Source organism: Ochotona curzoniae, unplaced genomic scaffold (genome assembly GCF_017591425.1).
Source record: "Ochotona curzoniae isolate NIBS_2020 unplaced genomic scaffold, NIBS_Ocur_1.0 contig_883, whole genome shotgun sequence".
In the NCBI taxonomy this organism is placed as follows: Eukaryota; Metazoa; Chordata; class Mammalia; order Lagomorpha; family Ochotonidae; genus Ochotona; species Ochotona curzoniae.
Genome location: NW_024466599.1, coordinates 17,144,905 through 17,159,997, shown reverse-complemented (window position 1 = coordinate 17,159,997; position 15,093 = coordinate 17,144,905). Strand labels below are relative to the sequence as shown.

General features: G+C 54.2%; 1 protein-coding gene across 1 annotated transcript in view; it reads left to right on the top strand.

Moving 5' to 3' along the window:
* DNMT3A (DNA methyltransferase 3 alpha) overlaps window positions 1-15,093 on the top strand; it is an 88,546-nt gene that overhangs the window by 46,581 nt on the left and 26,872 nt on the right. Inside the window, exons 5-7 of the mRNA XM_040992929.1 lie at window positions 926-928; window positions 4,028-4,071; window positions 4,409-4,555. Of these exons, the coding sequence (XP_040848863.1) occupies window positions 926-928; window positions 4,028-4,071; window positions 4,409-4,555 (194 nt within the window). The remainder of the gene's footprint in view (window positions 1-925; window positions 929-4,027; window positions 4,072-4,408; window positions 4,556-15,093) is intronic.

The following is a 15,093-nucleotide window of genomic DNA, read 5'->3' as shown; positions in this document are numbered from 1 at the left end:
CCTGTCAAATATTTTAAAAATTAGCTGCCAATATTTAAAAATCAAGAAATTTCCCATAAAATCTGGAGTTCTGGCATCTTATACACAGAGGGGAAAAAAAAAAGCTAGATCTGGCAAAGGCAGGTTTGCATGATGCCAATGGTTGCTAGGCTGGGTTATTGGCCACCTTCCCCAACGCCCCCTCCCTGCTTGCCTTGGTTGATTATGTGCCTCAGTTTGCCTCCGCTCTCGCCTGGGCCTCCACCTGCTCTTCCACATGACCTGTAGCTCCTGGTGCCCAGCAGGTTAGGCAGCTTCTGAACAGGGCATGTTGGGCAGCATGTGTCCTGATGCTGCCATGGTTTGGATGAAATTTGGCTGTGACTGGGTGAGGCACATAGGATTGGTGGTAGAAGCAGGGGTAGGCCTGGGGAGGGGTGGCCTGTGAACCAACCACCCAGCCGAGGCCTCTTCATCAGGGACTTTCTGGCCTGGCCCCGGCATCCTGGCACAGTGCCCACAGTTGTCTTTCAGGTTAAGCCAGCAATTTCAGGGCCAACTGAGCTGTAAACATGTCAGTTAATGAGGACAACTAGCGTTTGCACAGGGCTTCGCAGTTTACACAGCGCTTCCTCGCATGCACGTTCTCACCTCAGGATCCTCCCGGGGTCCTGCCAGGTTGCTTTGCATATGTGCATTTTAATTTCAAAAAGCCTTGCTTCCAAGCCTGGGTTCATGATGGAATGAGGAAATTGATCAATTGGCGGTTCTTATTTTTTGCGTGGATCCAAACCTGGTGACGTCTGCAGTACAGACTATTTTCAGCAAAGAGATTGACATCTAAATGTGATGTCAAATCTTTATTATCTGCCCAGTAGTGCAGCCCCCACTGGGTGCCAGGATCTTCTTATACTGCTTGCAGTAGTTGTTTTATTTACTGCCCCAGAAGGTGCCGTTATCCCAATCTGAAGGGAAATAACACGGAGATTTTCCAAGGCAAAGTGACTTGTTCACGGGCCCCAAGCCCCTACAGGGTACACCTGGGGTCCCCCAAATCTTGGACTTGTGCCTCCCAGCCTCCTCTGGTGTTCTGGGTGAGCAAAAACCCTCCAGGAAGTCTTTTTGACACTGCTGTGTGGCCCCAGTGCTCCAGGAAGAATTCCTCTGCTGGGTCAGAGCTGGTGGGAATGCCCCCAAAAGCTCAGCTGGGGGTTGGGCAGGGGCCTATGGGAGACTGCCAGGGCCTGCTCCTCGCTGGGCGGTCAGCTGACACAAACACATGCCCAGCTGGCTGGTTCTGATGCGGAAGGATGCTAAGGCCCCAGAGGAAGTAATGTGGCTGCCTTCTCCTTTCAGTTCCCCTCATTCCACTATTCTCCTCCCTCTCTCAATAACTCCAAAACAGTAAAAGTGGAGGGGCCTGTGGCCCGCACACCATCCTGTGTGCATGCAGGGGCCCCAGTTCCGGCCAACACTGCCAGGACAATCAGGAGGAGGAGGAGGGGAGACAGTGAGATGAGCAGTATATACAGCAGCCAACCCTGGTCTGGCAGGTGGTTGCCTGGGGACTGCTCCTGCGCTGACCTTAGCACTGGGCTAGTGATAGAGTGGCCATGGTAACGAGGCTCGCATCCCTGCTACCATTCTCAGTGTTTGCCACTCACGTGGTCTGTGAGCCAGGGGACCGGAATCCAGAGTCTCAGGCCCCACCAGGACCTGCTGAATCAGAACAACACTCAAATAAAAGAGCCTGTGTCTATTCAAGTCTGCAAAACCCTTCTGATCCTGGGAGGAAGACTTACGAAGACTTATGGGCCCCATTTCCCAGACAGGAACCCCGAGCTTATTCCACTAGGAAAGAACCAGGTTAGGGTCAGCACAGACCTCCTGGACTAGCAGCTGCCTGTGCTCTGTCCCCAGATCAGGGGTTATTTAGGAAGATGCTAGGCCCCTGGCCAACAAGGAGGGAGGCCCTTAACCTCCCCCCAGGGTCACATTCGGTCTGTCAGGACCATCCTGGAGGGCCCCTGGGGCTGGCCCAGCAGCAGATGGACTGCAGTGAGGAGGTGCTGCAACCGCAGCTGGCCCTTCCAGGCTCAAGCCAGCCGGAGGCAGCCAGGGGACGGTGTGAGCCAGCCAGGAGAGTGTGCGCTTGCGCAAACGTGCTCCCTCTGGGCAGGCGCAGTCTGTGTGGGGGGGGAGAAAATTCCAGAAAGAAGTCAGAACGTGCCTAAGGAAAATTCGTTCTGTTTGGGGGCACATGGGGCTGTGGAATCCGGAAAGAGAAGGTGGGGCAGTGGAGAGGACCCTGGCACGCTGGTCCAGAGCCCTGAACTGTGGGTCTCACTCCCCTCCTCAGGCCTCAAGTCCCACATCTGCCATCCTGAGGTAACTGGGTCAGTATTCCGTCATCCGTTCAGTTGCTCGCAGCCCTGACTTCCTTTCCTTCTCGTGAATAAATGGTTCCGCCTAAATGTCCTGTGCCAGAGCCGGCAGGGTCCAGGTGGGAAACCAACGAGGTCAGAAGGAGGCTGGGGACGCAGCCTCGGGTGCCCCCCCAGTGCCGCCCAGCCCCAGCAGTTCCGGGTTGCGCCATGGCCTCGGCCCCGGGGCCGGCGCCCCCTCCCGGCAGCCCAGCGCCCCCTCCCGGCAGCCCAGCGCCCCCTCCCGGCAGCCCAGCGCCTTGCCGGCCTTAGGGGGAGCCACGGGGGGCGCCGAGCCCCGAGAAAGCTCGGGGAGCCCACTGCAACCGGAAGCGGGGAGACGAGATGGAGACAGGGCCGAGGGCTGAGGGAGAGAGATAAGGCTTCACGGGCCGGCCACGGCCGCCCACACGCGTGTCCGTGGCAGACACGTACTTCCGCGCTCGCCACGGCTGGACCCCCAGGCCCCAGCCCTTCCTGTCTTCCCTTCCTCAGACCGCGGCGCGCCCTGGGCTGTCGTCTTCATCTTGGGGAGGGGCTTGAGAGAGCATCCCCACCCCCACCCCCACCCCCACCCCCACCCCGCTGGTTTCCGGCCCCAGGCCAGGAGGTGAAAGTTGGGGGGCTGTCTGCTACCACCCCCATCGCAGGCTACCCAGAGCCGGCGCCAACAGTGTCCTCGCTGCTCCTGCTCCAGGTCCGCGTTGCGCTGCGTCTCGGCATGAGAGAAAGGAGCAGTCTAGGGCCAGGAAAGGACTTGTCAGCCAGCAGGCAGCCATGAGGCTGGCGGCTGTGGGCACTGGGGGTCCAGGGCCTGCAGGGGGCGTGTGAGGGCTGCCGGCCAGGGCCGAGTGTGCTGGAGAAGCTGGGCGCTTTCTTCCTCAAGTGTCCCCAAGTGAGGAACTGTGGGAAGGGAAGCCCAGGGAGACGGCCCCACCTCCCCCCGCCATGTATTACATATTAAACACCTACTGTATGCCCAGCCCTGTTCTGGCACTTCCTGTGTGTGTGATTGCCTAACTGGTTGTGGAACCTTAATCCACTTAATGAGAAACAGGTGTGGGGGCGGGGGTCCGGAGGCCACTGGCATAACCTGTGTCTTCCAGGTGGAAGGCTGAATGCAGAAAACTGGCATGGGAAGGAGGAAAAGAGGCAGTAGAGCTGAAATATCTAGAACCTTTGAGAGGCCAAGAAAGAGAGACCTGTAGAACTGGGTTGATGCACCAGTGGGCCCCAGTCCATCGTCAGGCGCCTCAGGGCTGGGAGGACATGGCACAGGCCAGGCTCCCTTGAGCCCAGCCCTTCCAGTGGCCCTCCTGCTGCTTGCTCTGGGAAGGGCACTCAGGTGACCTGGAGCCACAGATGGAGACAGTTGAGTTCCTTCTGTGTCCCTGGAGTGCTCAGGGGGCTGAAAGCCACAGCCCTGACTGCCATATTCTTTCTGCTCAGACCCGTGTGCTCCGTCTGCTCCAGGCCTGGCTGAGTCCTTGGGGGCCATCATGCAGGACCCCAGAACAAGTCACGGTGGGGACAGGGACCCCAGCCACATGCAGGGTTGGGGGTGGAAGGCTCCAAGCCGCTCCTGTGACTCTGCCGACACCCTGTTTGTTCTTCCCTCTCCACAGGCAAAGAACAGAAGGAGACCAATGTGGAATCCATGAAAATGGAGGCAAGTGTTTTCTTCACCCCTGGGAGCTCTGGGGAAAGATTCTCAAAGCTGCTGCTAGGCCCCAGCTCTCAGGGAGGGACAGGTGGGGAATGGGCTGGAGACCAGATGTCCCCCCACAAGAAGGCAGCTGGCACACCCCTGCTGCACCCCAGCACCTCCCCTCGTGGTCAGGGCCCCCAGCTGCCCACATACCCCTGGCCTCTCTCTCTGGCCAGCAGCAGGCACTGTGGGTGACAACATGGGTGTCCCCCTCAGAGTCCCTGCAGGAGGAGCAAACCCTGGTGCGGGCCTGGCAGTGCCCACTGTAATGCCCGTCTGTGTGTTGTCTCTGCCCTAGGGCTCCCGGGGCCGACTGCGGGGTGGCCTGGGCTGGGAGTCCAGCCTACGCCAGCGGCCCATGCCGCGGCTCACCTTCCAGGCGGGCGATCCCTACTACATCAGCAAGCGGAAGCGGGACGAGTGGCTGGCACGCTGGAAAAGGGAGGTGAGGCACCCTCTGTGTTGGGCCTCCGCTGCCCTGCAGAGCTGGGAAACCAGACCCCTGGCTTCAGCCACCTTCTGTCAGTGCTGTCAGGCCCTGGCTGGGCCTCAGTACCCCCTTTGGAGCTGCCTGGTCCACTGCAGGCAGTGATGGGTTCATTCAGTGTCTGCTGCGGTGTGCAAGTGCGTTTGCATGTGTGCCTACTGACTTTGGGGGGGTCACATTCCAACACGGGAAACCTACTTTCCACAGGGTGGTCAAGAGGGGCTTCTTGGAGGAGGTGGTATCTGAAGTCTAGAGGCTGCAGAGCTGACTGTGTGAGGGGGACATATGTCGAATGAGAGAATGTTGTAGGCAGAGGAAACCCAGCAAGCAGGATCTGGCTCCTTTGACAGATGCATGCCCAGGGTGAAGGAGGAACAGGCTGGGCCTACCAGAGGCTGGTTTAGTTCTGAGTGTCCCAGGAAGCCATGGCAGGTTTGTGGGTGGGGGACACTGCACACAGACTCAGGCGGAAGTAGCAGGGAAGACAGCTGTCGGGTGCAGGTGGAAATAATAGGGCTCCTGGTGGATTAGAGATGGGCAGGGGTCTGGCCGGAAGTGGAGCTGCACCAGTGAGTGTTGTTTGCAAGTGTTAACTTAGCCCATAGCACCAGCCCCTCCAGCCCGATTTGATAAGCTGCTTTTGCCTGGACGGGGTTGGTAGAGAAACTTCAAGGAGAGACAGGTGGAGCTTCACCTGCAGCCTGATGGGAGAGGAGATGCTGCAGGCAGGGCCGTCCACTGGACCCCAGGCCTCTGCTGTGCTGTGTGGGAGCAAGCAAGTGAACGAGCTGCTCCAGAACGCGGCTCTGGCAGGGTCTTGGTCTCCAGTCCCTGGGGCTCCTAGAAAGCAGAAGGCCTTTCCCAGAGGTGCTGGGGGAGGGGTGGCCCGTCCAAGGTCCTGGAGGAGAGGCACCCTGCTGTGGGCTTGAGTGTGGCTTTAGGGTGGAGTTCTGGGAGCTGGGGCTCTTCCCTCTGGGATTTGGGCTCTGCCTTTTAAGTCCTCATCTGTGCAGGCTCTCTCACTTGCTCCTGGGCCAGGGGGATGTCTGGGTGGGCAGATTTTGGGCAGGAAGGTTGGCACGGCTATCCCATGTCCCTCAGACTGTACTCTTGACAAGCAGTGACGTGGAGGCCGCCCTTCAAATTCTCTGCTCCCAGGAGCAGCCCAGATGACAAATCTGTGTCCTCTGCATCACGCTTTCTCCTGAAATCTAAGGACGGTTTTCTTGTTGACAGCTGCACATACCCAACCCCAGCTTCTGCCCTCCTGGACCCTGAACTATAGTGTTGCAGGTGCACATGATTGGCAGTGTGGAGGCGTCTGAGCAAAACAGGGTTTGCTGTGCCCGGTGGCAGATGTCTGTGAGTGAATCCACAGCGCCCAACACTAGCGGTGCAGCTGCGTGGTGGTCTCTAGACTCAGAGCAGGGCTGGGCGGGGGGGCAGTCTGAGGAGTCCTAACACAGCATGTCAGCAATGGAGATGTTGTGTTGCTGGACAGACCCTACCCCATCTGCCATTCTCCCTTTGTGGGCTGTGCTTGGTGGGGTGGGGTTGAGGGTGCCATAGAGTAGGGCAGCAAGCCCTCCAGGGCCCTGGGCTGAGGAGTAGTGACAGACAGGCTGTCTTCAGTGGATAAGGAAGGGTGCAAACATCCACCCTGATTCTTAGTCTCTATACACCCCACCCCTGCCCCTGACAGCCCCTCTGCGGCAGCCCTGGTCTGTCCGGGTGGGGTCTCAGATGTCCCACTGCACCCCACTGTCCTGTTCACCTCCCCTGCCGGGCAGCCAGGCTTCATCACACAGGCAGTGTCACCTGCAGCTAGCAGGTGCAGTGCAGGTTGCAGTGCCTGCCCTTCATAGCTGTCTGGCAGGATGTCTTTTTTTTTTTTTTTTAAAGATTTATTTTTATTATTTTTTCATTGGAAAGGCAGATATACAGAGAGGAGAGACAGAGAGGAAGATCTTCCGTCCAATGATTCACTCCCCAAGTGAGCGCAACGGGCCAATACTATGCCGATCCAAAGCCAGGAGCCTCTTCCGGGTCTCCTGCGCGGGTGCAGGTTCCCAAAGCTTTGGGCTGTCCTCAACTGCTTTCCCAGGCCACAGGCAGGGAGCTGGAAGGGAAGCGGGGCTGTCGGGATTAGAACCGGCGCCCATTAACCTCTTGCGCCACCGCGCCGGGCCCATGGCAGAATGTCTTGAATGAGCCAGCCACCAGAAGCCAAGAGGCTTCCATCTTGCCATGATATTCTGGTGTGCGCGGTCGCCGCCAAAGGAACTGTGGCCTTGCACAGGGTTTGGATGATTCTGGGGGTGGTCATTCGTGCAGCAGCAGCGAGATACAGCTTTTAGCTCCAGGAGGAAAAACTGAAATCCAGGGAAGTCGTAGGGGGCGGCAGTTCAGAAGGAGCCAGCCTGTGCAAAGGTCCTGATGTAGATGCCAGCTGAGATCGGCAGGTGGTATGGCTGAGAAGGGGGCAGGCATCCTGCTGAGGAGCTTTCCTAACCGAGGCTGCACCTGCTCTGCCTATGGGGGCCTTCCTGCCTCAACCATGCCTCTCCTCCTAGCTTTCCTGCCTTCTCCCTGACTTGTCAGCCAGACTTTGTTATTGAGAAAGAGAACCCTTTACTTTCCTGCCTTCCTTTCTGGGTTTTCCACTGCACCCTAAGTTTTTTGTTTAAGATTTTTTTTTAAGATTTATTTATTGTGGGCCCAGCGCCGTGGCCTATTGGCTAAAGTCCTCACTTTGGACGCTCCAGGATCCCATATGGGCGCCGGTTCTAATCCCGGCAGCTCCACTTCCCATCCAGCTCCCTGCTTGTGGCCTGGGAAAGCAGTCGAGGACGGCCCAAAGCTTTGGGACCCTGTACCCATGTGGGATACCCGGAGGAAGTTCCTGGGTCCTGGCTTTGGATCGTCATAGCATCAGCCGTTGTGCTCACTTGGAGAGTGAATCAGTGGATGGAAGATCTTCCTCTCTGTCTCCTCCTCTCTTTCCAATATTGGAAAGTCAGATATACAGAGAGGAGGAGAGACAGAGAGGAAGATCTTCCATCCACTGGTTCACTCCCCAAGTGACTGCAATGGCTGAAGCTATGCTGATCAAGAGCCAGGAACCTCCTCCAGGTCTCCCAATCTGATGCAAGATCCCAAGGCCCTGAACCATCCTTGACTGCTTTCCTAGGCCACAAGCAGGGAGCTAGATGAGAAGCGAGACTGTTGGGATTAGAACTGGCACCCAAATGGGATCCCAGTGCGTGCAACGTGAGGACTTTAGCTGCTAGGCTACTGTGCCAGGCCCTACAGTCCACATTTAGTGAGACTTCGAATACCCCCCAAAGAATGAAACTGGAAGCAGGTCAATGAGGAAAGTGACGCTTTCCTGCCCAGGCCGAGAGCTGCTGTCTCCTGTCTGCCCTGTCTCCGGTTCCCTGCACCTGTTGATTAATCCCCTTACGGATTATGCTCTGCAGTAGTCAGGGGGAGCCAGCCTGGTCATGGAGCCTGTGCTGGCTCCCCAGCCTGTCAGATGTCCTCTGGCTGTCAGCCCTGTGGCCCCCACAGCTCACCCACACCCTCACTACAGGTCTCCCAGAGGAAGGTCTCCTGTGATGGCTGCATCTCTCTGTGCCCTTACTGCGCTCTGGCCTTCATCGCGGCTTTCCTTCCTGCTCTGCTCTCCATCAGCCATTCATCAGGCCTGAGCCCAAGAGCTGCTGCCTCCTTCAGGAAGCCCTCTGGGATTTCTGCAGCCCACTCTGACTTGTGCCCTTCTCTGAACTCCTTTAATTTTTACTGTTAATGTTGTTGGATGTAGTACCCCATAAATGTTTGGGAGGTATTTTCCACTAAGGATTTCCTATGTGCAAGTTATGTTTTACCTGCCATGGATGATCTTGAGTTGGGCGGTGGGATGGGTGGAATGGCTGTTGGTTGGCTGAGCGGTCGGGGGGTTGGTCTTGTGGTCTCTAGGAGCTTGGTCCTGGGTTTCCACCACGACAAGGACCCTGGCCTGACTTCTAAGCTGTCCTTCTTCAGGAAGACTGATGGGCATGGCTGCAGAAGAGTGGGAAGCAGGGGTGAGCAGACATCCTTGCTATGGGAGCCAGGATCTGCAGCACTGTTTAGCCAGGTTGCCTCACTGAGGGCTTCCTATGTGTACAGACTTGACCATCCTCATCTCCGGGAACAAATCAGTTTGTTCTCTGCCTTTGCCCACCCTGAGCTTGTTCAGGGTTTCTGGGAGCTTCTACCTCCAGGGCTGGTGCCAGGAGATGCAGACAACAGCATGCTGAACGGCTGACCCATCCTAAGCTCAGAGCCATGTGGATTAATGAGGCTCACTCAGCTGGTCTCAGTGTAGGAGTTGCCCAGCTCATTGGGCTATGCCTGCAGCCTGTCCCTGAGTGCCCGGGTTTGAGTCCCAGCTCTGCTTCTGACAGCAGCCACCCATGCATGAGCCAGGCTGGAGTTCCTGGTTCCTGCCTTCGGCCTGGTCCAGCCCTTGCTCATGCAGCTATTTGAGCAATGAACCAGCAGATTCTGTCTCTCCCTGACTGCCAGTCCCTTTGCTTTGCAAATAAATCTTACAACCAAAAAAACCCTGAAGGTACTTGGTACTGCATTGTGACGGATGCATCACCACTTTCTATCCTTCTCTGTGAGTATGATTGTGCTTCATGGTTTCTTTTCCCATTACACAAATGGAACCACACTGTAGTTTCGTTTTACAGCTTGGTTTTTCACTTACAAAAAGTCTGGGCACTCTCGCCACGTAATTACTATTCTGTTCCCCCATATGGATTATCACTTTCCTATGTCGCCAGTCTCTCTATTGGTGGGCCATGCTGCCGATAACAGCATCTGGCCATGTGCAAAATGCCCACACTGCCACAGGTGTGTCCTTGGTTGTGGCAGTCTTCGCTGAGGTAGAAGCTGAGAGAGAGTAGCCTTTGGAACAGGGCCCCTGCATGTTGCATTTGCAGTCTGCCCTCTGCAAAGGCCACCCCCAGCCTTGGCTGCCCCTGGGCAGTATCTGTAATAACTACTGGAACAGGCAGGAAGATGACATCCCTTTAGGATTGTCATTGATGTTTTACATCTTGCCATATGCTTTTGTGGGCATTTGTGTGGCTGCTTCTGGGAGCAAATGTTGGTTCTCTGGCTTTCTTTTCTTTTCTTTTTAAAGATTTATTTTTATTGCTAAGTCAGATATACAGAGAGGAGGAGAGACAGAGAGGAGCGTCTTCTGTCCAATGATTCACTCCCCAAGTGACCGCAGTGGCCGGGGCTGTGCCAATCCAAAGCCGGGAACCTGGAACTTCTTCCAGGTCTCCCAAGTGGGTGCAGGGTCCAAAGTCTTGGACCATCTTCGACCGCTTTCCCAGGCCACAAGCAGGGAGCTGGATGGGAAGTAGAGCTGCCGGGATTAGAACCAGCACCCATATGGGATCCTGGCACGTTCAAGGTGAGGACTCTAGCCCCTAGGCCATAGCGCCGGGCTGGTTCTCTGGCTTGGTCTCCACAGAGCACACTTCCTGTCTGCCCACCATGGGAAAAGCACCTGGGAGTGTCAGCCCCACTCCTGCTGTGGAATGGGGCTTTGGGGAGGAGACTATTCCATGCCTCCTGGGCTGTTGCAAACCCATCCAGAAGGGGTGACAGCCACATCCTGAGCCAGGCATGCGATAGCAGTGTCCCTCAGCTGCTGGCAATGTTTGGACTCAAGCAGGGCCACCTCAACCCGCTGGAGAACCAGACAGTGATGTCAGGAGTAGGCCCAGCAGACAGATACACTTCCAGAGCTGACTTTGTGCAAGTATTGTGAAAACTGTCACAGAGAAACTCCCAAGGCACCCCAAAGTGGGTGGGCAGTTTGCACACTGCAGTATTCTGGGAGCGCAGAGAAGAGCCCTTAGAACAGCTCCACTTCTTTGTGGTGAGGAGGTAGGTGTGCCTGTACTGGGGTAATGAAGCCAGGGTCAGACTGCCCGGACACCTGCTGCCCAGCAGGCCTGACTGTCCAGAAGCTAACGGGCACACAGATCATCTAATAGACACAGTTGTGCTTTGGTCTTGGCTGCTTGCTTCTATACCCAATGACACAACCTAGAACCCAATCTCCAGACTTGCAGTTTACTTAGAATTACAGCCTAGGTTTAGAAAGAGGCCAGCTGGCCAGCCGCCCTCTCCCGCTCCTGATTGCAGGTACTCTGGCTGGCCATTTCCTGTGCCACCCCTTGGGCCTAAGCCTCGCCCTTGTCGTTGTTTTGTTGTGTTCTCATGGCCAAATGTATGTCGCCATGAAATTGGATTAAGAGAACATTGGAATGAGATTTGGGAGGCCTGGTGTCTGGGCTTAGCTTCTGCTCCTAATGAGCCAAGCAATCTGAGGTGCTCTTTCTCTGCCCTGCAGTGCCCTGGTTTGTAATGTGACAGGCACAGACTGGATGGCCCTAGAGATGCTAAAATTGCACAGTGGAGGACCCGGGAGGAGAGTCCCCTTTGCCACCTTTACTACCTACAGGCACATTGTAAATTCAAAGGGCTAAGTGAATTCTCACAACTCGGATGCCACATGCATAAACATCCCTATCTAACCGGTTTTCTAAAGTGTCAGGGCAGGCGTGTGGCCTGGTTGTTGAGATGCCTGTGAGGAGTCCCATATCCCATACTGGAGGACCTGCAGTTAATCTCTGTCTCCAGCTTCCTGCTCAGCAGACCTTGAGAAGCCACAGTGATGGCTCAGGTAACTGAGTTCCTGTCACTCCTGTGGGGCAGCTAGATTGAGTTCCTAACTCCTGCCTTCCATCTGGCCCAACCCTGCCCATTGTAGGATTAAAGAAAAACATCCATTTGAAAGGCAGAGAGGAGACCCAGCTTTTGTTTTTAAAGATTTGTTTATTTTTATTGCAAAGTCAGATATACATAGAGAAGGAGAGATGGAGAGGAAACTCTTCTGTCTTTTGATTTATTCCCCAAGTGTCTGCAATGGCTGGAGCTGTTCCAATCTGAAGCCAGGAGCCTGTAGCCTCCTCCAGGTCTCCCACACAAGTGCAGGGTCCCAAAGCTCTGGGCCGTCCTCAATTGCTTTCCCTGACCACAAGCAGGGAGCTGGGTGGGAAGTGGGACCTGCTGGGATTAGAACTAGTGCCCATGTGGGATCCTGGCACGTGTAAGGCAAGGACTCTTGCCTCCAGTCTACCCTGCCGGGCATGGAGATCCATCTTTGATCCACTGGATCACTCTTCACTCTCCCCATGGCTGCAACAACCTAGAATGGCCAGGCAGAAGCCAGAAACTTGGAACTTCATTTAAGTCTCCCAAGTGGATGAAGGGGGCCCAAGTAATGCCCTAGTCACCTCCTGCTGCCCAGGTGTACCTGGGATGCCGGGAACACAGATCTCAGCTTAACTTGCTGAGCCACAGTGATAACCACCCCCTGTTCTGAGAATCTGAGAAGTTCTCCAGCAGGTGGGAGTTCATGCAGGGTCCAGCTTAATAACCTAGTGGCTAAATCCTTGTCTTGCACACCTGGGATCCCATATGGGCACCAGTTCTAGTCCAGGATGTTCCACTTCCCATCCAGCTCCCTGTTTGTAGCCTGGGAAAGCAGGAGAGGATGGCTCCTAACCTCGGACCCTGTACCCATGTGGGAGAGTTGGAAGAAGCTTCTGGCTTCTTGCTTGGAATCAGCTCAGTTTTGGCCATTGTGACTGCTTGGGGAGTAAACCAGAGGATGGAAGATCTTTCTTTCTCTCCTCTCTATAAATCTGCCTTTCCAATAAAAATAAACAAATCTTTAAAATATGCAACAAAAGCAGACTTTGAAGGAACTGGCTTGTTCAGTGATAGATTCTCGCTTTCCTCTGCTTCCTAGCTGTTGTTTCTACTTCCTCCTCTGTTGTTTAGGCTGGTGGACAGGGCACATTTTTTTTTTTAAGATTTATTTATTGTTTTGTTTAGGACTCATTCATTTATTTGAAAGGCAGAGTTATAGAGAGTGGGAGGAAGAGAAAGGTCGTTCATCCTCTGGTTCTCATTTCAAATGGCTTTAGTGACTGGAGCTGGGCCAGTATGAATCCAGAAACTTCTGGGTCTCCCATGTGGGTGAAGTGTGTGAGGAGTCAAGATAGTAGGCAGTTAGGGTTTTTCTGGTCCCTGGTACAGTTATTTCATTTAAAAAAAAAATGTAAAACTTGGGCCCAGCAGTGTGTTCTAGCGGCTAAAGTCCTCGCCTTGAACGCTCCAGGATCCCATATGGATGCTGGTTCTAATCCCAGCAGCTCCACTTCCCATCCAGCTCCCTGCCTGTTGCCTGGGAAAGCAGTCAAAGGTGGTCCAAGGCTTTGGGACCTTGCACCCACATGGGAGACCCGGAAGAGGTTCCTGGTTCCCGGCTTTGGATCCATGCAGCACTGGTCCGTTGATGAATCATCAGACAGAAGATCTTTCTCTCTGTCTCTTCTCTCTGTATATCTGACTTTGTAATAACAATAAATAAATCTTTTAAAAATATATATATAACTGTATTTCTCCCCATGCCTTAACTCCCCAGAGCAAGGACAGCCTCTGTCCTTGAGGAAGGACAGAAGAGGTAGAATTAGCATAGGAATTCACGTCTCAGCTGTAACAAAAGCTAGGAGACATTGTCCAGACTAATCTCATCCCTGGGTCACAAAGAGATGATTAACTTATCATTAGAATGGGAGGAAGTTAATCAGTCCCACCTTCTAAGTTAGATTCCAAATCAGATGCTGTTGAAAACCATTTAGTCTTTTGTAGTAACTTCCCTGAGATTGTGCATGAAATACCCCATCTCCACCATTAACTTGGGTTTTCCTTCCTTTCTGCCACTATGGCAGGAAGTCTAGGGTTTTTCCTCCCTTGGAGTCCCCTTCTGTCATATTTACACCTAGGCCTAGATGGGGGAAGGCGTGGGTTCATCATTAGAAAGGTGATGTTGCAAAGCATGTTAATTGTGTGACTCCGAACATCTCCTTAGCTCTGGATTTACTATTTGTGATTCTGGCTTGGACCAGCAAACAATTCCTCCACCACTTATTGGTAGTTTTCATTGATCATATCCTTTCATCATTCAAAGTAGACACTAGGTGCCAATCTGAAGCCAGGAGCTAATTCCAGGTCTCCCATGCAGGCACAGGGTTCCAAAGCTTTGGGCCACCCTCAACTGCTTTCCCAGGCAACGAGCAGGGAGCTGGATGGGAAGTGGGGCAGCCGGGACATGAACCTCCACCATGCAGGGTGAGAATTTAGCCACTGAGTCATTGCGCCAGGTGCAGTTCATTTAATTATTTTTATTGGGAAGGCCAACTTACAGAGAAGAGGAGAGATAGAAAGAGAAAAGGTACAGGGTCCAAAGGACTTGGACCATCCTCCATTGCCTTTCCAAGCCACAAGCAGGGAGCTAAATCAGAAATGAGGCAGCCAGGACACAAACTGGAACCCATATAGAACTTTGGTGCTTGCAGGCAGAGGGACCTCTGCAGTAGCTCAATAGGCCAGTCCTCCATCTTGTAACTTTGGCATTCTGTCCCTGGCCCCTACAGAAGTGATTTCATTCATTTATTTTTTACAGGAAAGGCAGACCTATATAGAAAAGGAGATAAAAAGAAAAAGACCTGTCCGATGGTTCACTCTCCAGGTAGCTGCAATGGCCAGAGCTGAACTGATTCAAAGCCAGGAGCCAGGAGCTTGTTCCAAGTTTCTCACGCAAGTGCGGGGTTCCAAGGCTTTGGGCCATCCCTACTGCCTTTCCAGATCACAAGCAGGGAGCTGGATGGGAAGTGGAGCATCCTGGAGTAGAACTGGTTCCTGTATGGAATCGTGATGCATGCAAGGCAAGGATTTAGCCACTACACTATCAAGCTGGGCCCTAAAGAAGTAAATTTAAAAAAAAAAGTGAACTTAAAGGCAAGTGAGATTGTTATCCCCGACCCTGTCTCACCTGTGACAAGTAGGGAGGTAAAGTTTGCAGGCAGGCCAGGGTGGAGGGAATGAGATGTGGATGCATCCTAAGATGCATGGCCATGCAGTGCTTGAGGATTTTGGAGAGGAGAGGACCCCAGGATCAGGATGCATTTTGAGAAGTGTCCTCCTGGTCCTTTCTGAGGGGCTTACTGCAGTAAAGAAGACATCATGACTCCTTATATCTTTGGAGACTCCCACTGATGAGAAGGTCCCAGGGATGCCAGACAGGGCTGGGCTTCTGGACTGTGTGACAAACCAGCAACCCTGAGCACAGCATGTGCCCAGGACTCAGTGTTGTGCTGGTGGCACTGTCACATCACCGGGAGCCACATCAGGTAGGGGGAGGCAGGGCTGAGCACCCAGGTGGAGCATCCACCAGAGCAGCACACAGAGCAGGGAAAGGGGATAGAGCAGCTGGGTGTTGGGGGGAGTTCAGGAAAACTCCCTGGGGAAGGCAACCTTTGAAGTTTTAGTCATTGTAAATGAAGAAGACATTTCAG